This window comes from Natrix helvetica (assembly GCF_964273705.1).
Source record: "Natrix helvetica genome assembly, chromosome: 2".
NCBI lineage: Eukaryota > Metazoa > Chordata > Lepidosauria > Squamata > Natricidae > Natrix > Natrix helvetica.
Genome location: NC_138552.1, coordinates 157718184 through 157742148, shown reverse-complemented (window position 1 = coordinate 157742148; position 23965 = coordinate 157718184). Strand labels below are relative to the sequence as shown.

Sequence of the window (23965 nt, the reverse complement as noted above, 5' to 3'; positions counted from 1 at the left end):
AGTTGAAGTCCACAGGACTTAAAGTCACCAAGTTTGAGAAACACTGTCTTAGAGCATCAAACTCACTTTTATATATTAGTCTCCATTGATATGTAATTAAAACACAGCCATGAAGGAAAAATAGGGTAGCACATAGCAGAAGGGAGGAAAAAAGAAATATCTGACTACAGTTCCCAGTTTGACAGTTGCACAGCCGTAATTTCATGCTCTCTCCAGGGAAAGAGAGAAAGATGAACATGCTGTTCACTTGTGACTGAGCAGGATAATTTTCATCTGCAGCATTAGTGGCAGCTACCCTGCTCAGAGATATATTCATTCATTTTATTTCCGGGCACTGCACACTGGCTCAACTCTGCTCTGCATGGTCATGTAGCCAGGATGTGAATTGTAATTAATGATAATCGCCGCACACAGGGATTGTTGTTCAAGTTATTAGGGGCCTCTGGGCTGAGTGACTCATCTGATGTTCTTTATGGAGCTCAGGTGAGCAGCTCATCCCAGAACAGTTGTTAAAGACAGGCTACCTGGATCCCTATAGAGGAGCGCCGACTCTTCAAGAACTCCTCAGCCTTTGTCACGAGGATGGCCTTGTCGCTCGTTCTCACAGAGCTGATTTGACTGTCCGACTTGTGGCGTTGTGCAGCTGCCGTTTCCATGGCCAGATTCATAGCCTTGTTGCTATCCAAACTGTCCGTGGAGTTGTACATCCTGAGGCCATCCTGAGGCCATGGGGAAATCCCCTGAGTCCGGCTATCCTGATAGGCATCCTGGGTGGATTCTGTGCTGCTCTGTGCTGTAACCGAAATGAGTGGCTTTGAGGTGGTTCGTGGGGGTACAGGTGGAGGGGTCTTTTTGTAACTTGTGTAAGTTACAGCTGAGAAAGGAATGCAGAAAAGGAGAGAAAACAGGGTTAGTAAAAGGCATTGTGAGAAAATGAAGGCGTCAAACTTGACTCTACTACCTAAAAACCAGAGGCCCTTCTTTAATATATGCATCCATGGGTCTCCTCAGAATTAGCATAAAATTTCCCTCGAATAAAAAACAGGTTGCTATAGCAACACATTCATTGCATTTTAAACCCCAAATAACAATGGTGGAGAGCATCCTCATCCATTAACAAGTTAAAGGAGATCCCCCCACCCATAGCCTAGGCATGGGGGGATGGGGTAATCTCCTTTAACTTGTTAATGGCTGAGGCAGCATTTCTTCTTATGCTATGAAATGATCTGCTGTCCTAGTAAAGAAGCCAGTTTCAGGACCCTTCCCTGTTTTAATTATCCCATTTAGGCAAAATAAGGTGGCTGTAAAAGATTGTAGGAAATCATACAATGATTACAGTCAAATCTTGCACAGCTCCAGTAACATTTCTCTTTTTGCAAGAAAAAAGAAAGAAAGTTAAAGTCAATTTTCTCCCTCAGGTCTACTAATTTCTCTTCCCCTCACAAAGTTTACAAGGATTCCCTAACAGCCAGCTGATGGGTCTGATGAAGGCTGGTTATGCAGAGCTGCAAAGCAATGGGGTGGTGGTGGTGGTTTCCCCCCTCAGAGAGGAATTTGCACTTTCTAGGAATTCCTATTAACTGCAAAGGCATGCAGCTGTGTCACATGAATATAGAGGTAGCTGGCAGTTGAACCCTTTTGGGATTTTTGGACTTGCCAAATAGGGTTAGTCAAGTGCTACCATCTTTAAAAAAACTAATAACGCATATCTATTGCTATTGTCTTTATTCAGAACTGGCCTGTTGCCCTTTCCTTCCAACCGAGTCATAATAGTATATTGCCTAATCGATAACCCAGAAGAAGACTTCTGACTGTAGCTTTATTGAGGGGAAATAATGTCAGGGAATTGCGCAAGAGGTGTCCAAATGAAGTCAGAGAGACGCTGACACGAATATGTAGTTTTATAGAAATAAATATATATTTACATCTACATTACAGCAAGCAAGAGAGTCAGGCAAACAGGAGCATCATGAGGTGAATCTCAGCACACAGGGCAAGAAGAAAAAGGTGGGAAAAAAGGGAAACTCCCCCTTTTTCTCCACATCTGCAGCAACCAATCACAGCACAGATTGCCTCAGGCAGGAGCCAGCACTCTCTAACCAATCAGCCATAACTATGTGTTCTGGCTCATCATACAACCAGCTACTAAATTTAAATATCTTAACCAATAAACCAGAGTTTATTATAATGCAGATAGTCTTCAAATTATGACCATAATTTGGACCCGAACTTCTATTGCTAAGTGCGGCGGTAGTTAAATGAGTCACAACAGATTTTTATGATTTTATTTTAAGCAAATCACTGCTATCATTAAGCGAGTCACAGGGTTGTTAAGTGAACCCATCTCCCTCCATTGATTTTGCTTGTTGGAAGCTGGTTGAGAAGATCACAAAGGGCAATCATGCGACCCCTTGAACATTGCCACCATTGAAAAAACATAGTTGGTTGCCAAGGACCCCAATTTTGATCATGTGACTGTGGGGATGCTAATGATAGTTGTTAAATACAAGGACTGGTCATAAGTCACTTTTTTTCAGTGCCAAACAGTCAATAAACCAATATTCATAAATTCAGGACTCCATCTTGAAAACCGAAAGTTACAGGGCAAAATGGGGCTAATGTACCTTTCCCCCCATTAGCTGGCAGGAAGAATTGACCCCTACAGTAGTCAAATGCATAGTTTTTCAAGCCAGTTATTCTGATATTGAAGGGGGAAAAATAAGCTATAAATGCCTCTTCAAGAAAAGGTCTTCTATGGTACGACAGACAGAACCTGCATGTTCCCGTTTTACCTGCACAAAATGGAATTGTACCTAAACAAAATTAGGAGCAAAATGGAAGCGAGTGATATAGAATTATTTCAGACATTGTTAATCAGTGGTCCCCAATCTTTTGGCACCAGGAACCAGTTCCGTAGAAATAGGTTTTTCCATGGACTGGAGGGTGTGTGCTTTTGTGTGTTGCCTGCATCCCACAGATGGGATTGTTTATGTGGACCAGTTTTTGGCATGCTATGAACCGGTTCCACTGTTGTTAATGGCTGTTTAGATGCTAGAGAATGGCTCTGCCTATGAAGTCTTCAGGAGTTGAGCTCTATCTGAATGAGCCTTTACGTAGTTTATAGTATTACAAGATAATCCAGGATGAAAATGCAGCAGACTACTGATTTCAATAAAGATTTCTATTATTAAAAATTTCCGTGAAGCTGCTCTTTCTCACCAAAGAAAACTCTTAGGAGAAGGAAGGGGAACCTCAGAAAAAACTACAGTGGTGTTCCACGTGGAAAACAATATAATGATAACTCATCTAATTTCCTTTCAAAGGTGAGGAGAGACATTGCCTTTGATTACTTAAATGATTTACTAAGAATACGTATCTATTGTTATTGCAAGAGAGTGGCTGTGCTTACAAGACAGCTTATCTATAGGTATATTAACAATAGGTGAATGTAGCCATTAAGTAGTATTCTGAATTAAAGAGTACTAAGTAGTTGGAGCATGTTTCTGACCTCTTCTTAATCTTGTGAATGGTACTCTAAGGGTGGCAGAAATCAGGCTTTTTCAACAAGCAAGGAGCTGAACATGGAATTAGAAAATTATGTTTTTCTTGTGATGGCCCAACCAATATACTACAATTACATTATACTAGAATAAAAGATTGGAACAGGCTATTTATTATGTCCAATTTTCAATTTTAACCTTTCAGGCTATCAGAGGGACTAGTAGTGTCATGATCTTACACAGACGTTAATTTCTGTAAGAGAAGGTCTTTTTTGAATTCCCACATGAATAAGCCCACTTCTTTATATTCATCAAAAGGGATTCTTCCTATGTGACACCAAAACTGTGCAACTGCATTAGAATTTTGCTTGGTTGTTGTCCCCTCCCCTTATCCTCTTCCATTTCAAAAAAAGTGTGAAGCTACAACTTTTGGATTCAGCAATTGGAAATAATATTTTATATAATCATTGTTGCTCTAAGCTTCATATATGTAATTATTATCATATATTTAATACAATACAATAGCAGAGTTGGAAGGGACCTTGGAGGTCTTCTAGTCCAACCCCCTGCCTAGGCAGGAAACCCTATACCGTTCCAGACAAATGGCTATCCAACATCTTCTTAAAGACTTCCAGTGTTGGGGCTTTCACAACTTCTGGAGGCAAGCTGTTCCACTGATTAATTGTTCTAACTGTCAGGAAGTTTCTCCTCAGTTCTAAGTTGCTTCTCTCCTTGATTAGTTTCCACCCATTGCTTCTTGTTCTTCCCTCAGGTGCCTTGGAGAATAATTTGACTCCCTCTTCTTTGTGGCAACCCCTGAGATATTGGAACACTGCTATCATGTCTCCCCTAGTCCTTCTTTCTATTAAACTAGACATACCCAGTTCCTGTAACCGTTCGTCATGTTTTAGTCTCCAGTCCCCTAATCATCTTTGTTGCTCTTTTCTGCACTCTTTCTAGATTATTATATTATTATATATTATTATAGTTTCTATCTCTACTTCTATTTATTCAACACAAATCAGAATGTGTGACTTTTTTCTTCAACATTGATACAAATTATTATTTTTAACAGGCAAATGTTTGGTGGAAAGATTCTCCCTCTCACTGCATGGGTCCCCAATCTGGATTAGACTCCTTGAATTTTCACTTGAATAAAGATAATACACATTCTGTAATTTCAAAAATTGTGTGGCTTCATTTTGCTCCACTTCTGCTTTTGGGAACCATAAATGAAAATAGCAGAATCAAAAGAAAGAACATTTCATCCATTATTATTATTATTATTATTATTATTATTATTATTATTATTATTATTATTATTATTATTCACACTTATAGACCGCCCCCTCTCCCGGAGAGGACTCGGGGCGGTGTACAGTCACTAAAATACATTATAAAATACATACATAAACAATTAAATTAATACTGGTGAAGGAGGTTATGAGACTGTAATCGAATAATAAATATAATACGTTAAAAGCCTATAAAACCCTTAAAACCCAATTAAATAAATCCCGGGAGGTAAAACTAAGACAGTGCCAGGCCAGCTGATTGAAATAGGTGAGTCTTTAACTTTTGCCGGAAGGAGCGGAGGTCGGTGGTGGTTCGAATGTCTGGGGGGAGGTCATTCCAGAGGGTTGGGCCCATCACAGAGAAGGATCTACTCCTAGGTGTCGCCCGCTGGCATTGCCTAGCAGACGGCACCAGGAGGAGCCCCTCCCTGTGTGAGCGGATAGGTCGCAGGGACGTGTGTGGTAGGATGCGATCCTGCAGATAACTAGGTCCTCTGCCATGGAGCGCTTTAAAGATGGTAATCAATACCTTGAAACGCACCCGAAAGGCTACAGGTAGCCAGTGCAGCTCGCGCAGGAGAGGTGTTACGTGGGAGTAACGAGTACTTCCCATAATAACCCGCGCGGCTGCGTTCTGAACTAGCTGCAGTCTCCGGATGCGTCCCAAGGGAAGCCCCATGTAGAGGGCATTGCAGTAGTCCAGGCGAGACGTCACCAGCGCATGAGTGACCGTGCGCAGGGCACTCCGGTCCAGTAGGGGGCGCAATTGGCGCACCAGGCGAACCTGGTGGAATGCCCCCCTTGCCACGGCTGTCACATGGTCCTCCATTGACAGCCGGGCATCAAGGAGGACACCCAAATTGCGCGCCCGCTCCACAGGGGACAACTGTTCGCCCCCTATGGCCAGCGATGGAGTCAGCTGGCTGAACCGAGGTGCCGGCAACCACAGCCACTCGGTCTTGGAGGGGTTGAGTTTGAGTCTGTTGTCCCCCATCCAGACCCCGACGGCCTCCAAACACCGGGACATCACTTCGACAGCCTCGTTGGGGTGGTTTGGGGTTGAAATATACAGCTGAGTATCATCAGCGTAGAGGTGGTATTCAACCCCAAAACCACGGATGATCTCACCCAGCGGCTTCACATATGCGTTGAACAGGAGAGGCGAGAGGACCGACCCCTGTGGCACCCCACAAGTGAGTGGCCTCAGGGACGACCTCTGTCCCCCTGTCAACACACATTGCTTCCGGTCAGAGAGGTAGGAGCCGAACCACCGCAAAACGGTGCCTCCGACTCCCATCCCCTCCAACCGGCGCAATAGGATACCATGGTCGATGGTATCAAAAGCCGCCGAGAGGTCTAATAGGACCAGGATAGAGGAGCAACCCCTATCTCTGGCCCTCCAGAGATCATCGACCAACGCGACCAAGGCTGTCTCGGTGCTGTGCCCGGGTCGGAAGCCGGACTGGCGTGGGTCTAGATAATCGGATTCGTCTAGGTGTCGCGGGAGCTGCTGCGCCACCACATTCTCAACAACCTTCGCCACGAAGGGAAGGTTGGAGACTGGACGATAGTTAGCTAGCTCCATTGGGTCGAGTGAAGGCCCCTTGAGCAAGGGTCTCACCACCGCCTCTTTCAAGGCGGTTGGTAAGTAACCCTCACCCAATGATGCGCTCACCAGGCCCAGGAGCCAGCCTCGTGTCACCTCCCAGGCTGCCAGTACCAGCCAGGAGGGGCACGGGTCCGTTAAACAAGTGGTGGGTCGCAGCCGTCCACGCAACCTGTCCAAATCCTCGGGGGCAACAGAGTCAAACTCCTCCCAGAGTGGTCTCTCAAGACTCGCTGTTGGCGGCTCGTCTGGTCCACTGACGGAGGTCCACCCGCTCCGGATCTGATCGATTTTGTCCTGAAGATATTCCCCAAACTCCTCTGCTCTACCCTGTAAGGGTGTCTCCCGCACCCTCTGCGATAGAAGGGAGCGAGTCACCCTAAACAGGGCGGCAGGGCGGTTATCCGCGGACGCAATAAGAGCAGCACAATGTCTACGTTTGGCCGCTCTTATTGCCACAAGGTAAGTCCGCAAATAGGCTCTTACCTGTGTTCGGTCAGATTCGGAGCGTGAGGACCTCCACCTGCTCTCTAGACGTCTCCTGTGGCGCTTCATCACCCTAAGCTCCTCAGTAAACCAAGGAGCCCGGGTGGGTCGATGCCGCAGGAGAGGTCGCAAAGGCGCAACCCGGTCCAAGGCCCCAGTCGTCGCCCTATTCCAGGCGGTCACTAGGTCCTCGGAGCGGGAGCGGGACAAGGCTACAGGAATTGGCCCAAGCTCCATCTGGAATCTATCAGATTCCATCAGGTGCCTGGGGCGGTACCAGTTTATAGGGTCTGGTTCCGCCTCCTCGCGGTGGGGGATAGCGCCAGGGAAGTCCAGCCGGAGGGATGAGTGGTCTGACCATGACAGGGGCGTGATGACTAAATCCCCTATTCCCAGATCACTCGTCCACTGTTCAGATACAAAAATGAGGTCCAGTGTGTGGCCCCCTTCGTGAGTGGGGCCCTGCACTAATTGGGTCAGGTCCATGGCCGTCATGGAAGCCATGAACTCCCGAGCCGCCTCGGAAGCCGCTCCCATTGACGGCAAGTTGAAGTCCCCCATGACCAAGAGTCTGGGAGTCTCAACTGCCGTCGCAGAGATTAGCTCGAGGAGCTCGGGCAGGGCTGCTGATGCATAGCGAGGAGCCAAGTATACAATCAGCAAGCCCCACTGCCTCCCTGGGCCCCAGTTCACACCAAGGGACTCACACCCGGGTATCTGAGGAACAGTTATTCTTGCTAACCTCTTTTTTGAATTTCAGCTATGAAAGATATGGAGGATCAATAGGAATCTGAAACCTTTGCATGTTGCCTGAAGACCTTCAAATAGGTCCAACGTACTTCTTGGTCACTCAACTAACACAATCTATCCACAAAATAACTATTTTTCTTTCATTAAAAAAACCAGTCTGAATCAATATGCATCTACTTCAAACAACCACAGAGTTCAGTTTTATTCAGTTTTTAAACAGTGCATTTTTTATACATATAAATTTTCTTTGTAGGAACAATGCTATAGCCTTCTCTGTTGCTGTCTTGAATATCCCAGCTCCTTTGTTGAAATTCTAGGAAGGAACAAAAAGCACAGTTATTTACCTAGACACAATTGTTTTAATACAATGTGTATGAAGGAGTGAAGAACATTCAAATAAAAGCTTGCCAATTTTAAGTTAGCTTAAGATACAAAATTTGGTTAAGTAAGCTACCAAATGTTCAGTTTAAAAGAATTATATTACGTAATCATGTTGAGTTCAACATGGGTTCACCTTAGATGAATTCATGTAATCTATTGTGCTACAGTTGTGTAAGGTCAGAAAAAAAATAATACTTACAGTGACTCTTGAGAGGTGTCCACTATGCTGACAACAATCTTCTTTCTGGACTGGAACTAGCTAGTTCAGGCAACTGAAATAGAAGCTGGATAATTTGATATTAAAGAATATCTGGCAGATCCTAAACAGGTGTAGCTCACTTCTAATATGTTCGATGGGGGAGAACAGCTTCAGAAGTGGCCACTTCCAGTCCAGTGCTCTCTGGCATTGTATTACAGGTCCCATAGAAGACGGACCACATAGCCATTGACCCTGCTTGCTGGAGATAATGTAAGTTAGAACACCTAGGTGTCAGTGGTGTAATGTCCCTTCATCCAACTTTGCAGGATTAGGTTGAAGGGCTGCAGAAGACCAAGAATACCATACTTTCCAAATAATGTTTGTATTACAGTAGTGATAATTCCGAAAGTAAATGTAATATGCACTAAGAATCATTTGCAGGAGTCCTTTTAACTTTTCCACACCATGTTATGGGGCCACAAAATCTGATAGACTATTCTTGTACTTGTAGCATACAGCATAAATATTTTCCCTGTGTTTAATTTCTGTTTGGTAAAGCTGATGTGGAAAGAATTAGAATACTTGTCTCAAGTTTTATGCATATATTCTTTAAACTAGGAATTATAGTACATTGAATATATTGAAGAGCATATGGATGATATGGAAAATCTCTGGGACAGCACTTTTAATTGGAATGTTAGTCATGTGAAGGTCACATTCATGAAAGTGTCGAAGGCACACAATGCAGGATCCTTCCATAAATTCCATCTCGTTTGAAAATATGAGCTACCTATGAATCAATATAACACTAGCCTAAGTGGAAAATATCTAGGCTGAAGGAGATAAAATTTCACTTGAATTTCACTTATTCTCCATTGCTGGAAAGACATGAAAACATATTGCATTTTCTGTGTAACAAATCTCATTCATCAAAGATGCACTCGTGCCTTGCCTTCAAAATATTACAGCCCTGTGATAGAAGAAATAAAGGAAGTATCCTTCATGAGGCAAGATCTGATCTAAAGATCTCTGTATGTCAGCCAGAACATATTTTTCCTGTACTCAAGATACCATCAACAACCAATTTTAAATTAACTCTTCATTTTCTTAGCAAGTATGAATGAAAAGTGAAAGACCCATGGAAAAGTTCATAGCATCTTGGAATATATATCTTCAAAGACACTATATAAGTTTATTACTTTTCACAAAAATAAAGGAGTAAGAAAATCAAGTCCAAACTCAATAAAAGGCTGAGTTGCTACCATCATTTAATCAATTATAGAATTCAGTGCATTCTGGAAGAAAAAATGATGGGAACATTTTTTGACAGTTGGAGTAAATAGGATTTACATCACTAAATGTGTTTTGTTTAGAACAGATTTAGGACATTCCATGCTCTAAATTTACCTCTTTTCTTTAAAAATTATAATCAATTTTGAATTATGACAGTTTAATTTCATATTTCATTTTCTAAGTTAAATAATAGCCCTATTTAAGAATTGGGTTGGGGTTGTCTTATTGTCATGTTCCATTGAGACATTTCAATTTTTAAATAAAAATGCAGCAGTCATTGACCTTCACAATCTGATGTTTATTAACAGAATGAAAAGGGTAGGAGGACCATAAAATATGTTTTTCCTTCTTCCTAGCAACTGGGCTTCTCATTCCCTGTGGTCTGCAGCATCTCTACAGTTTCAGCTATCAGTGAATGATGATGGGACAAGCTCCATGTTCCTCAGCCAGTTTCTCACAGAGCTTGCAGTCCATTGTTATTTGTTAAAAACTAGTTTTCAATTCACAATATACATTTTTTCAACACAAGAGGCAATGCTGTAGAAAAGAATCTGTACAAATGCTTGAGAGCTGCAACAGGCTTTGTGCAATAAGAATGTAGTTGGAATATGGGCAAGACCAAAAGCAGATATGAAAATTCCTCAGACCCACAATTGGCTTCTCTACTCAAACCCATCACCTTGAGGTCACCACCTTAACTTACAAAAGATGACAACTGCAAAACCCTGAAGGGCAGGAAGCCACATCTCCTCTCCAATGGATCTGAAGTGTTTTCTGGTAATCCCTAGCTACATTTGCTCACTTTCTAGGGACAAAAGACAGATCTTTCTATAAAAGAAACCAGTTTTTCTTTTCAATTCGTGGGCACCTTTGATGATTAACTGACTATTTTTCTGTTGAATAAACTTCACCTCTGCTTCAAGAAATTTTCCTATTCTCTTTGGGAAACCTGCCTTAGATTGAACCAGAATTTTGTCAGGCACAAGCAACCATCACTTGTGAAGAGTCTCAAACAGAAACTTTATTGTTAGCCTTGTAACCTATGTTACAAGAATCTTGCCAGACTGGCTATATTCCCTTGAGTATGGTCAGATGAGGTCTCAAGATTTCTAGAGGAGGTCAGGTTCTGTCGCTTTCTCCAATGCAAGGACTCTACACCTGATCTCTTTACATCTTCCTCCAGTCTAGCTAGAGACTCCACTGTATTTTCTAATAATCTATTTTGGGTGTGGTGGTAAGACAGCATCTGAAAACTTTGCAAAGCATTTTGCCCCTTAGAATCATATTATACCCTCCCCCCCCTGCTCCAACTACCCTCAAACAGGCACATTTCCCAGCCTTTTTCCCCTAGTAAGGTGGTGTGTGTGTGTGTGTGTAAGAATAACAAAAGGGACGTTCCTTACAGCCCATGGAGTGCTCTTTCTGCAAACCTATCAGAAGGAGAGGCTTGATTAAGCAAGTTAGAAAAAGAGAAGCAAGCCCAGGCTACTCAGTTCAGCAGCCATTTAGCAGTTTAGCATGCCCAAGCTTCTCTTGGCAGATTTTGGATATGATTCAAATGACAAATTGGGATTGCAGAGGCACCAACCCAACTAATTTTAGTCAAGAAGAAACTGAATTGAGCCAAAAGGAATTTGTACACGACTGATTACTACAGTACAGGGAAATAATTTTGTCTCACATGCTAAGCACAACTTGGGGTGGGATGGGAAGAGTATGTGAAATTCAACCAGCTATATGGTAATTGATAATTTAATTTGAAAGATGAGATGCAATTTGTTGAGGGAACAGGGCCTTACGATATCACTGCAATGCTGTTCTTTGCCAATAAATCACCGGCTAATTGAAAAAGTAAATATATAATTAGAGAGGGGAAATGAGGGACTGTTCAGCCACTTAATTGCTGATAACAAGGTCAAATTACCATCAGGATTACCATGGTAATAGAGAATATGAGGCTTTTGATTTCCATTTGTATTTTTTAATATACATGTCCAAAATATGACTAATTCTAGCCATCCCTATAAACCTCCCAACTGCACCTTAGGTAGAACTATAGTATATGTGTCTTTGCTTCATTCTATTGAATAGAAATCAACAATCTATCTGGATAATTTAAATTATACCAGCATAAATTATCCACAATATGAATACATGTTTAATTCCTTGTAATTTATTTTTCTTTAAATAGATTCAACTGTGTTGAATAAGAACAGCATTGTTGCATTGTTTATTCACAATTTTCCTTGAAAGTAGTATTGTTCACTGAACTAAAACTAAATACTCCACTCATTCCAAAGGGAAAGAAAAATGCTTCTATGTTGAAGACCAGATCATTTTTTGCTCCTGGTAAATATTTCACTGTTGAGTCACTCACTGGTTTTATAAAACGCACCATGACATTTGAAAAGCTCAGGGATTTGCCGTAACTTGATGGTCTCCTTCAGTGGTCAGCTCATCTCATTTGTCTTACTCTGTAACTGCCACAGGAGACAGGGTGACCAATGCAAGAAGACATGACTGGGATACGGAGTGAATTGAAAATACAGCAGAAGGTATAAGAGATGGGAAAACAAGAAGAGTTAGAAATAGAAATGGGAAAGGAAACTTCGCAATGTTCTCATAAGTGGACCTCTTCTGAGCCACCGGGGCCAAAAGAGATTTTTTCTTATAGCCGTAACATTTTAATGCACTCTTAGAATAACAGAATACCAGAGTTAGAAGGGACCTTGGAGGCCTTCTAGTCCAATCCTCTGCTCAAGCAGGAGACACAATAACATTCCAAACAAGTGGTTGTCCAATCTCTTCTTAAAAACTTCTACTGTCGGAGCGCCTACAACTTCTGGAGGCAAGCTGTTCCACTGGTTAATTGTTCTAATTGTCAGGAAATTTCTCATTTCTTGCTTGGATTTGTCCTTCATTAGTTTCCATCCATTGGCTCTTGTCCTGCCTTCAGCTGCTTCGGAGAATAGGTTGTCTCCCTCTTCTTTGTGGCAGCCCTTTAGATATTGGAACACTACTACGGTATCATGTCACCTCTAATCCTTCTTCTCATTAAATCAGACATATCCAGTTCCTCTACGTGATCCAAAGAGAAGGGAAGAGGAGAGGAGGCAGGATGGCTGATAAGTGAAGCAGGCCACGTCAGTTTGCTGTTCCAGGCAAATGGAATTAAGACTGAAGGCACTTTTATTTGCACCGTTTTAACTTTTATGGAATGGATGAGGGCAGAAATCAGGTAGCTCCTATTTTCTCCATCACTGGTAGTGCTACTCTGAGGCATCCTCTATTTTCTTTCTCCTCCCATCCTAATCTTAATAATGTAAAGTAGTGGCTGTCCTAAGCCACCCCTAAAGAACGTTCCATATCCCAGCGTAATCAGTGTCCTTTTGCAAAAGCCACACGTCATGCAAACCTCCACTTGAACACTTGCATTACATCTAGAAAGCTTTGAGCTGCACAGAGGCCAATGGATGACACACAAAAGGTTCTATTTTCGTTTGTTAATTAACAATAAATTATAGTGTATCAAGTAGTTGAAGTCTTGAAGACAGTGAAGTACTGACAGCAGCTTGCTTTCTCCCATTTTCTAGACAATCTTTCCTGCTGTCAGATAGGAAGCAGAATTTAGTGTCCAGTGCACTAAAAACTGGAACAATTTAAGCATCCGTAAACATTGTGCCATTTATACTTTCTGCATTTTTGCAGGGGCTGAAGTGTCAGAGCCCTGGCAGCGTTCCTGTAATTAAGCAGACTTCAAATGTGAGTCATAATAGCAGAGGTCAAGGCTTGTATTCATTTTATTAATGTTTGTATCATTGAAGTATTTATTCAGGGTAATCATCATGATGTGAGCAATTTTAATAGCAGCTATCCAGTTAAGATTGTGTGTGTGTGTGTGTGTGCATTTACAACAAAATAAAGCCATGTATTAATTCCACCTATTAAGTAACAATGCTTTCTAGTGGGAGGCATGTGAATGTTATTTTCAAAAGTAGAGAAGAAATGCACAAGTTCCCATACATTAAAAATCAGCATTTAAATAGTGGATATTCCTCGTGCATTCTGAATGTTCATTTGCTTGTCAAATATTAAAATATTAGTAACTAGCAACTAATTGCAGTATCAGATATATAGCAGTTAATATTGGACAGTATTTGATAGCGTGCTACAGATTAGCATTTGAGAACACTGAAAGCTGACACTAATCATACATCATAGTGATTTTCATCCACTTGGCCTTCAAAAACGTTTTCCACATTCATTTATATGCCTGCCATAAAGCTTTTCCTTGTGTGTCATGGAAGCCTGTGGATTGCAAAGGATTATGGATCCATGCTCCATTCATCCTTGTTGCTACATATATGGCAGGGGATGATCAGTAGCAGTACATATTCTTCATTCAGGGACAGCTCTCCATAAAGACTATGAAAGGATCCTTGAGAAGCTTCCAGGGCATTGGAAGGTAGGCAGTTTAATCTATCACTCATATTTGAAGTTGCCAGAGAATAATACTTAAGGCTTAACAGTAATTTAAAATTTTACACATAATAGTATTTTTAATCTGACAAATTTGATAATGTGTAATTATAACAGTATTTGATTTGCAACAGCATGCTTCACATGTAAAGCCTGCCAGATAAATGACAAACTGCCAAATGCATCTTCAGCATTTGGGATGTTGAAATAATATGTTCTAAAAAAAAAAAAAGTAAGATGGCGGCAATATATATATATATATATATATATATATATATATATATATATATATATATATGTGTGTGTGTGTGTGTGTGTGTGTGTGTGTGTGTGTGTGTGTTATATTTGTACTGATAAATAAATAAAGGGAGACTAGTATAGATCTATTTCGAGCTAATTAGCTCTCATCAGCTAGCCATACCCTTACTGGGACTTGAAAGGGTATGGCTAGCTGATGAGAGCTAATTAGCTCGAAATAGATCTATACTAGTCTCCCTTTATTTATTTATCAGTACAAATATAACACAAATATAAAAGGCAACATTAAAAATAAAAATATGGTTTTCTGCCTGCATGGTCTTCTGTGATGAAGCCGAAGGACAGAAAGAGGGAGTAGTGACCTTCCTCCCATATTTAGGCATACCAGGGGTTGTAACACTAATACATACATACATACATACATACATACATACATACATACATACATATATACATATACACATACACATACACATACACATACACATACACACACACACACACACACACACACACACACACACACACACACACACACACATATATATATATATATATATATATATATATATATATATATATATATGAATGGCACTCATATCTATATTTCAGGAAAGGAGGATAAAACAATAATAGCAATAAGAATCACACTTAAACTTGTATATCGCTCCACAGTGCTTTACAGCCCTATCTAAGCCCCCCACAATCTGGCTTCTCATTTTACTATTGCCCCCCACAATCTGGCTTCTCATTTTACTAACCTCTGAAGGATGGAAGACTGAGTCAACCTTGAGCCAGTCAGGATCGAACTCATGACAGTGGGCACAGTCAGCCTGCAATGCTACATTCCAACCACTATGCCATTGTGCCATAGACATATGCACAGGTAACGGATGATATAAGCATGAATATACATAATTAACAAGCCTCAACTTATGTCCTTGTCTTCTACTGTAAGGATTCTCAAAAATAATTATTGTCTTCATAAAAAGATATTAATTGTGTTGCCAGAGCAGTTTTGATAAATGTACTGAGAAAGGAGGATGTCAAGGTAGCACCAATTAACACATATTCCACCTCCTGTATTTCTATCTTGTTAACAGGCTCCCACTCCTCCAAAAACTTCTTTACACCACACTTTTAATAATTTCTAATGAGAGTACAACTCCAATAGAAATAGATGAGCTGACTCAGAGAAATCTTATATGTCTAGCTCTTCTCTTTTTAAAGTTTTCTCTATTTGCTGGTTTCTATTTACTGCTTCTTTGGGCTTTGGATTGCTTATTAAGAGATGGAGTTTTATTAAGGCTATTAGGTTTATTTTACTTTTTATTTTGCCAGGCTAGAAATCAGGAGATCCTGAATTCTAGTCCCACCTGAGGTAGCAAACCAATTGGGACCATTCATTCTCTCAACCCTAGGAAGCAAGCAAAGGCAAACCACACTTGAAATCTTGGCAAGAAAACTTCAGGGACTTGTCCAAGCAGACTCCAGGATAACTTGCCATGGCCAATCACCACAGCCAACTCGTCATGGGACAATTCACCACTGTATTAATCATTTCAGTCAGTTGCTTTTATTATACATTTTCACTGAAATTATTGTAACTCTTGTACTTCTGGCTTGACTTTCTTTATTTTATTATTATTGGTGATGGTTCTGTTGAAATTCATTTAACTTTTGTATTTGCTGAATTGTGGCAAATTGTCCCATGGCAAGTAGTCTGTGCTGTGTTGGCCATAGCAAGTTGTCCCATTCCAGTCTCCAGGAGTTAAAAACCAACTCAAAGCTGCCACCCGTAAGCAGGTGTGTTTGTGAGGGGGGGGGGAGATTTGGTCTGTAAAAATCATTTGGAGAATTGTGTTGGCATCTATGGTTGTGTACATTTTGCAGCTTAGATAGAATAGCCTCATTTTGTTATGCTGGCTTAAGTAAATTTACTAGATATTAAGATATGCTCCCCTTTTCCTCCAAAGTACTTCTTTTAACCCTTCCTCATAGATCCAATTTCTCTTGCTAGCCAGGTGCAAAACTTGGAGATTTAGCCAGCATCATAATGCTATGGTTTACTCTTACTCCAGTAAAACAAAAATCAGGAAATTGAGTCTTTTAAAATCAGATGTACTTAATGCTTCCATATAAATGCTAAACAGTGATACAAGATTGAATTAATTTCTTACAGAAACCTGAGGTAAACTGATATGGAGATGACAAATGACCATTGAAGGATCTATTTGGAAATTATCACTGTAAATATCTTTAGAGAATCTTAGCAGCAAACAGCAAGTCCATTCATGTATCAATAAGAATCTGTGCACCTGAAATGGAGGTCAAAGTGTAGGTTGCTTTGATCATGCTTAATGGGATTGATTTTCAAACAGCAGACCTATTTTAAAAGTTCCCTGGAAATACAACCCTAAAAACACCAAAGAGTATCTCCACTGAAGATACCGAGGCTATCTTTTGAAAATAAATGATCAAAACTGCAGCTGTTAGAAATCATATTTGAGTATTTAGGCTGCAAATGGTGACCATGCAGGCCTAGGTCATATGACTTCAAGTCACTGATATGAACTGGGTAGATTGTTGCATCAATACCGCTAATTCCAAAACGTGGGCATTGGCATACTTCTGTGCCTGCTTTCCTACCCACAGATTATGGAATAAAAGGAAATATACACTCCTTAAGCACGTTTGTGATGCTTGGACTTCTCCCTGCTAAACCAGTCTCGGCATATTAAATTCCCCCCCCCCAAAAAAGAACCCTACCCCAAGTCAAAAGCAATTGTTTTTGAGGTTGCAATCCCTACCAGCGAGAAGCTGAGTTTCTTAAATTTCTCTCTGTTTACTTACCAGTCTATTAGAAGTGTCTCACGTGAGCCTGGCAACTTAATACTTGACGAACCATTAAAAGTCTGATAAAAGAGATGCATCTTGATAAGATTTTTAAAATTACTCCCTCCTTCCTCACCCACCCTGTTTTATTCATGGGATCTTTAGTCCTACCCAACTGGGTTAATTTGTTCTCCATACTAACAGCAATCAGACAGACCATACTTGTAAAAATCTATTTGATTTGCATTTTAAAACTGAAAGTGACGTATACCTCCTCTAAAAGGGGGGAGGGGCTTAAGTTGCATCAGTTATGTACAGGAAGCCCTCAACTTACAACAGGTTGTTTAGTGACTGTTCAAAGTTACAACAGCACTGAAAACAGTGACTTATGCCCGTTTTTCACATCTATGACTGTTGCACAGAGGTGGGTTCTGGCTGCTGCCACTGCCAGTTTGCTCAGGGATGCGCCATGCTTGCCTGATGCACAGTACATGTGCATGCACAGTACATGTGCATGCACAGTACATGTGCATGCACAGTACTGGAAAAATGCTTCTGTGCATGCACAGAAGCAAAAAGCAAGATGGCAGTGCCTATGGTGCCACCGATAGAACCGATTCAGGGGCATGGCAGGCTGAGTTACTACCTAGTCAGCCGAACCGGTCCAAACCAATAGGGACCCACCTCTGCTGTTGCAGCATCTACAAGGTCATGTGATCAAAATTTGGATGCTTGGCAACTGGTTCATATTTATGACCGTTGCTGTGTACCAAGGTCATGCGATCCCCTTTTGCAACTTTTTGGCAAGCGTAATCAATGGGGAAGCCAGATTCATTTAACAATTAAGTTTTTGCAATGATTCACTTAACAACTTTGACAAGCAAAGTTATAAAACGGGGCACTTAACACATGTCTCACTTAGCAACATATATTTTGGGCTCAATTCTAGTTGTAAGCCGAGGACTACTTGCACTTCATAAATTTCAAGACGTACAGATGAGCACTACATAATTATTTCTATTAGCAAATAGGACAGATTGAAAAACTGTAAGTTGAGAGTGACTGCATTTGAATGTTGACAATATTTAGGGTGTAAGTGCCAGATAATCAGCACATTCCATATCATCACACTAATAAATCATAGATGGGAATTTGTCAAGATTCTACACCATACTGCTCCAATTATTTTTTGTGACCTCATGAAGATACGCTGTTATCGCTGATGCCTTGGCAACGTGCTATAATTTGCATCTCAAATAATTCTGAAGTTAACACGAGTAGATTTTATTATCGGCACGGTACTATATTTCTTCCTGCTGTGTGATCATTTTTGAATCAATTGAATTTTAAAATGTGAGCGGAACTTGTAATTATATTCATAGAAATGTGTTGAGAGCTGCTGTCCGTGAGCTAAGTCTAGCTCAGACGTTTAAAGCTGTTCTTTGCCACTCATTCCCCTGTAGTTATATCAATATAACTTTCCCAGCGATGTAGCCTCCTCACTGCTGGTGTTATGGGATCGGCAAGATGGCTGATTAAGACCAATCTGCGTAACTTCAACAGAACATGACCTTAATTAGTTTCCCAAAGTCTGTCGCAGACTTGATCTCTTGATCAACCTCAAGGGCAGAAAGGGCTTTCTCCCCTTTAGCTACAGCCAGAATTGCCAAGGCACCTCCCTTTAAAAAATGGCCTCCAAGCCCTATTCCAGTGATGGCTAGCCTTTTTGTTGTCGCATGCCTAAAGTGCACCCATAATTCAATGCACGACCCCCGTGCGATACCTGCGCATCTGTACCCCCCCACACTCCCCCCGCCCCCCGTGCATGCACACGTGACCTCCCCCACCCCGATTTGGGTAGTAGGTTTCCCTGCAGCCTCCTGGGAGCAAAAATTGGGCATGGGTGGGCCACACCACACACCCCGTTTCCAATTTTGGGCCTAGTAGGCCTCCCTGCATCCTTCTGGGAGCAAACCCAGCCATGTGCTCCCCCGCACATGTGTGTGCACTCCCCCTGTGCATGTGTGTTCAGCTCCTGCATGCGCCCCGCCACCTGCACATGTGCGGCAGAGACCCCAAAATCAGCTGGTCAGGGAAGGCGTGCACACATGCGGGGTAGAGCTGAGCTGGGTCGACGGCTCACGTACCCACAGAAAGGGCTCTGCAGGCCACTTGTGGCACATGTGGCATAGGTTCACCATCACGGCCCTATTCCATGAATCCACCCAATGCCAAGTCTCAGGCTCTTGCTATCATTCCCAGGGTCAAACTGAACGGATCAGAAGCTGATTTTTTTCACTTGGAGATTTTCCTTTGGGACTCATTCCTTTTCACAACCTGCCAGGAGCTCTTTGGCGATTTTTAGGCTGTACTATATGGCATTATTTATTTTATTTTCTGTGAAGAAGAGCTCCTTGGAATTTATGCTGCTTTCGTATTGAGCTCAATAGTGCAATTTATTTTTGATTTAGGTTGAAATTTCTGTGGTCTATACTGGGAATTAAGAACCTTTCAGGTTGATTCCCCCCCCCCCTCTAACTGCATGGCCTTCAGATGTGTTCCCCCCGGATTGCGCACACATAGTCTGATAGATAGGCGGGGCGATGGCAGACCTGCCCAGACTTGCGCAGTTCTGGAGTGGTTGTTGTCATCGGAGTAGTGTCGCTGCTTGCCAGCGCCTGAACAAACTGGTTGGGCCGAACTTCAATTGGAGACTCTGCCCCGAGGCCTGGCTTCCCCCCGCAGGTAAGTGTGCCGTCAATATCGGTTCGGGCATTAGTGGAGGTATAGCTGTCTGTGAGGACAAGTGTTGCTGGCAAGCAGCGTCAGGTAACAGCTTGGCGTCCTCTCGGGCTGGTAAACCATGGTCGCCCTCAGGAGCGCAGCGGCATTAATGATTTACATGCTGCCGCCATTGTCGTCGAGCTGGACCCTATAGGAACAGGGTCCAGTTACTTGTGTCATCCAACCCAGTAGGCACTTAGCGTCGCCCATAAAACTCTGTGCAAAAACCCGGTCCCCAACATGGAAAGACCTGGACACCCTGGAAGCCCCTTGGGGGTTGTCTGCAGCATAATGAGGGTGTAATCTATCTAAGAGAGTGCGAAGCTGTCGGCCCATTAGAATTTCAGCCGGACTTTTGCCCATGTCTTAGTGTGTTGTGCAAGAAGGAAAGTAGCAATCCAGGCAGGCCAACTACCCTGGTCCAGCCGTCTGAACGCCTCTTTTACTGAGCGCACGGCCCATTCCACTAACCCGTTCCCCGCAGGGTGGTAAGGATCTGCCTGATGCCCAGAGAGACAAGGTAGGTTTGGAAAATGGGGGAGGCAAATTGAGGGCCATTATCGGATACCACCGTATCTGGTAGACCATATGTGGTAAACAATCTAGTCAGCACCCACACAGTGGCTTCAGCAGTGGTGGATGACATAGGGAAAACTTCTATCCATTTGCATAGTGCATCCACCATCACTAAATAAGTGTGTGCCCCTATTGGTCCAGCGAAATCCAATGGATCCATGACCAAGGGCTCCTAGGAATGTCCCAATCTTGTACTGGAACTGCTGGAGGAGCAGGCCGGGACTGTTGACAAGAACGGCATTGTTGAACCCAATTAGTAATGTCACCATCCATGTTAGGCCACCAGGCATAGCCACGTCCTAATGCCTTCATTTGGACTATGCCAGGGTGGTCCTAATGGAGGCGGGCAGATACAGCATGGCGTAGTTCCAATGGAACTACGACTCTAGTTCCCCATAGCAGGCATTCTTGAAGCTTGGAGAGTTCTAAATGGCATCTGAGATAGGGAAGGAATTCCTGAGCAATCCGCCCTTGTGGCCATCCCCTTCAGACCCAATCTAAAACCTGGGACAGGATGCTGTCTCTTTTAGAACCCTGGGCAATATCAGTGGCCGACAGAGGTAGTTCTAAGTCATCCACAAGGAGAACCTGAGACACTGGAGCTGGGTCAGATACCAACGCGGGTAGAGGGCAGCGGCTGAGAGCATCCGCATGCCCAATCTCCTTCCCTAGCCGGTAAGAAAGTGAGTAAGAGTAGGAAGCTAGAAATTCTGTCCATCGCAACATGCGCGGGGACAGAATTTGTGAGGTTGGTCGATCCCCCACCAATATGCCGAGCAATGGTTTATGATCGGTCACTAAGTGGAATGACCGGCCATAAAGGTAATGGTGGAAATGCTTCTGCAACAGCTGCCAAAGCCTCTTTATCGAGTTGGTTGTAATTGCGTTCAGCCTTCAATAAAGTGCGGGAGTAATACGCGACAGGAGCTTCCAGACCGTTACGTAGGACATGGCTTAACACAGCTCCGACACCGAAAGGGGAGGCATCACACGCCAGTACCAATCGGAGGCGTTCACTGTACTGTACCAGCACAGTGGATGACGTCAGCAACTATTTGACAGCTGTGAATGCATGAGCTTCGCGGCTTGTCCAAACCCATGGAGCTCCGCTGTCCATTAAACGATGAAGAGGTTCTGCGACGGTTGCTTTATGAGGCTGGAACACGGAATAAAAGTTAAGCAGTCCCAGGAAGTCCTGCAGGTCAGCCTTAGACTTAGGAACTGGGGCAGCTAAAATAGCATCCACTTTAGCAGGTGTCGGATGGATTCCTTGGCTATCAGTCAGATAACCCAATTCTGCAATTCCCGCCCCTGCCAACAGGTGCGTTGCAGCCAATCAGAACAGACCCAAAGCTTCCTGCCTGGCGCCGGTCGTAACTCTGAGGACGTGACACCAACTCTGGGTTACGATAACAATGATACGTATTACTCCTGTCTTTCTGAAATCATTCCTGATTAACATGATGATCTGCTTTACATTGAATGTATAAAGTGAGAGTCTTAAAGATTCCAAACTAAATTTGTTTTGAGGTTAGCACTGGGTGTTATGATAACATAAACAAAGTAAAAAATAACTAAGATGATCTTAGGACAAGATAAGATCACATTGGGAACATATTACTCCATCTTGTAAAATTCCATAATGTTGTTTTAGATTTTTTAAAAATTAATAACCTTAAATTATTCTATTTTTAATGCTTAATTTTATTGATTAATTGTACACTGCTCAGGGCCCCTCTCTGAGGGATATGGGTGGTTAAAAACTGTGAAATATAAACAAACAAACAAACAAATATTCCTTTGTATAACAATGGGCAACATTTTTTCGTTGAAAGCCACATCTCTCTTTTGTTTTTAAAAAAGTCTTTAGAACCATATATGGATGACATTATTGGGGAAATGAATGAATATTGCATTTGGGGGGGGGGGTATGTCTAAAAATGAGTGTGTTAAGTCATAGGTGAATTCATTGGCAGCCCACATAATGGGATGTGGAATGACCTTAGGAGACAGAATGAAGAGATACAGACAAAGGAATGGGAGATAAAAGGCAGCTGGGTGCCCAGCAGGAATTTGGATGGGGCAAGAGGCTCAGAAAAGACCTTCTCTACTTTCCTAGGTGGTAAAAAGGTGGGGAATGGGAGGGAGAAATGTACTTACAGATTTGCAAGATGCTGTTCATATAATCTTACTATAAAGTAAAATTAGCTCATTTGGCCATGTTTCCTGCCTGGTCTACCAACACAAGGCAGCCCAATATCTATGCTTGACATTCCACATTAAGATAAACAACTGTCATCTGAGATCTTTTTGTCTTAGAACAGATTCAAAATTGTTCACATGGGGTCAAAAAATCAACACTATACCTTCTTCTTCTTCTTGTGCCATATCTGTCATCAGACATTGGCAATCACTACACCGACAATTTACAATCACTACACTACACCTACAACCATGCAATCAAAGTCTTGATCCTTTTAAAAATGTGTTGTGAGAGACTTACATGGTTATAGCGGCAATCTTGATTTTTGGCCTCTCCCTGCTGACTCTCCCTGCTGACACCCCCTCAATACATTGCAGTTCTTTTTAATATTATAAATACAAATAAGATTCATGTTTCATTGGTATGAAGTAGTGTGCCATGCTTTAATTGCATGACTGGATTTAGAAGGTTTTAAATTATTATTTATTTGCGAAGAGGAAAAGGCCACTAATAAACACTATAACAAAATGCTCTATTCAGATCATCAATTCAGATGAATTGATCACTCAGGTGATCAATTCATCTGAATTGATGATCTGAATAGAGTGTTTTCTAAATCACTCAGGTGATCAATTCATGAAATTAACATTTATAAATTGATTGTTGATGATCCATATTGGGGAGAAGCTGTGTAAATTCTTAGAATGTGGAGAGAAATTATGTGAAAATTGGAATGAAAGAAAACAATACCTATTCATAGGTTACACAACGTATGCATTTTCAGAGAAAGCTTATAAAATAATTATCATCAAATATCAACAATATAAACTAACAAAGCTAATTCGAACAGCATGTTTATCATGTTTATAGGGTAAACAACAAAGACAACAAAACTGAACTCTTTAGTTAATTAAAGAGAAGAGCATAGGCTTTAGAAGTGCATAATGAAGGAGTCAGGGAACTTGGTTGAGGAAGAGAATTCATAGTTCAGGAGCCAGCAGAGAATTGTTTGTTGATATTGTAGGAGGTAACTTGACCTTCAAAATTGTCCTAAACTTCATTATGCCACACAGTGTTTCAGCTATTTGACTACATTTCTGAAAGTTGTGCATGCAGAGTCACAGGTCTGTACTTACAAATAACGGATGACTAGTAAACCTGTCTGAACTATAATACTGAATGTAAACAATTCACTTCCATAGGAAAATATATACTGTAAATCTGTACATGGAAAGTGGTTTGATTTAGTGTTTTTGCTTCACTGTCTCTTATATGCTAATTATTTGCGTCCTGCTTTAAAATAAAAAGCATTTGCTCATC

At 41.9% G+C, this 23965-nt stretch overlaps 1 protein-coding gene across 1 annotated transcript in view; it reads right to left on the bottom strand.

Moving 5' to 3' along the window:
* DLGAP2 (DLG associated protein 2) overlaps positions 1-23965 on the bottom strand; it is a 195721-nt gene that overhangs the window by 35043 nt on the left and 136713 nt on the right. Inside the window, exon 8 of the mRNA XM_081945749.1 lies at positions 525-874. Within this exon, the coding sequence (XP_081801875.1) occupies positions 525-874 (350 nt within the window). The remainder of the gene's footprint in view (positions 1-524; positions 875-23965) is intronic.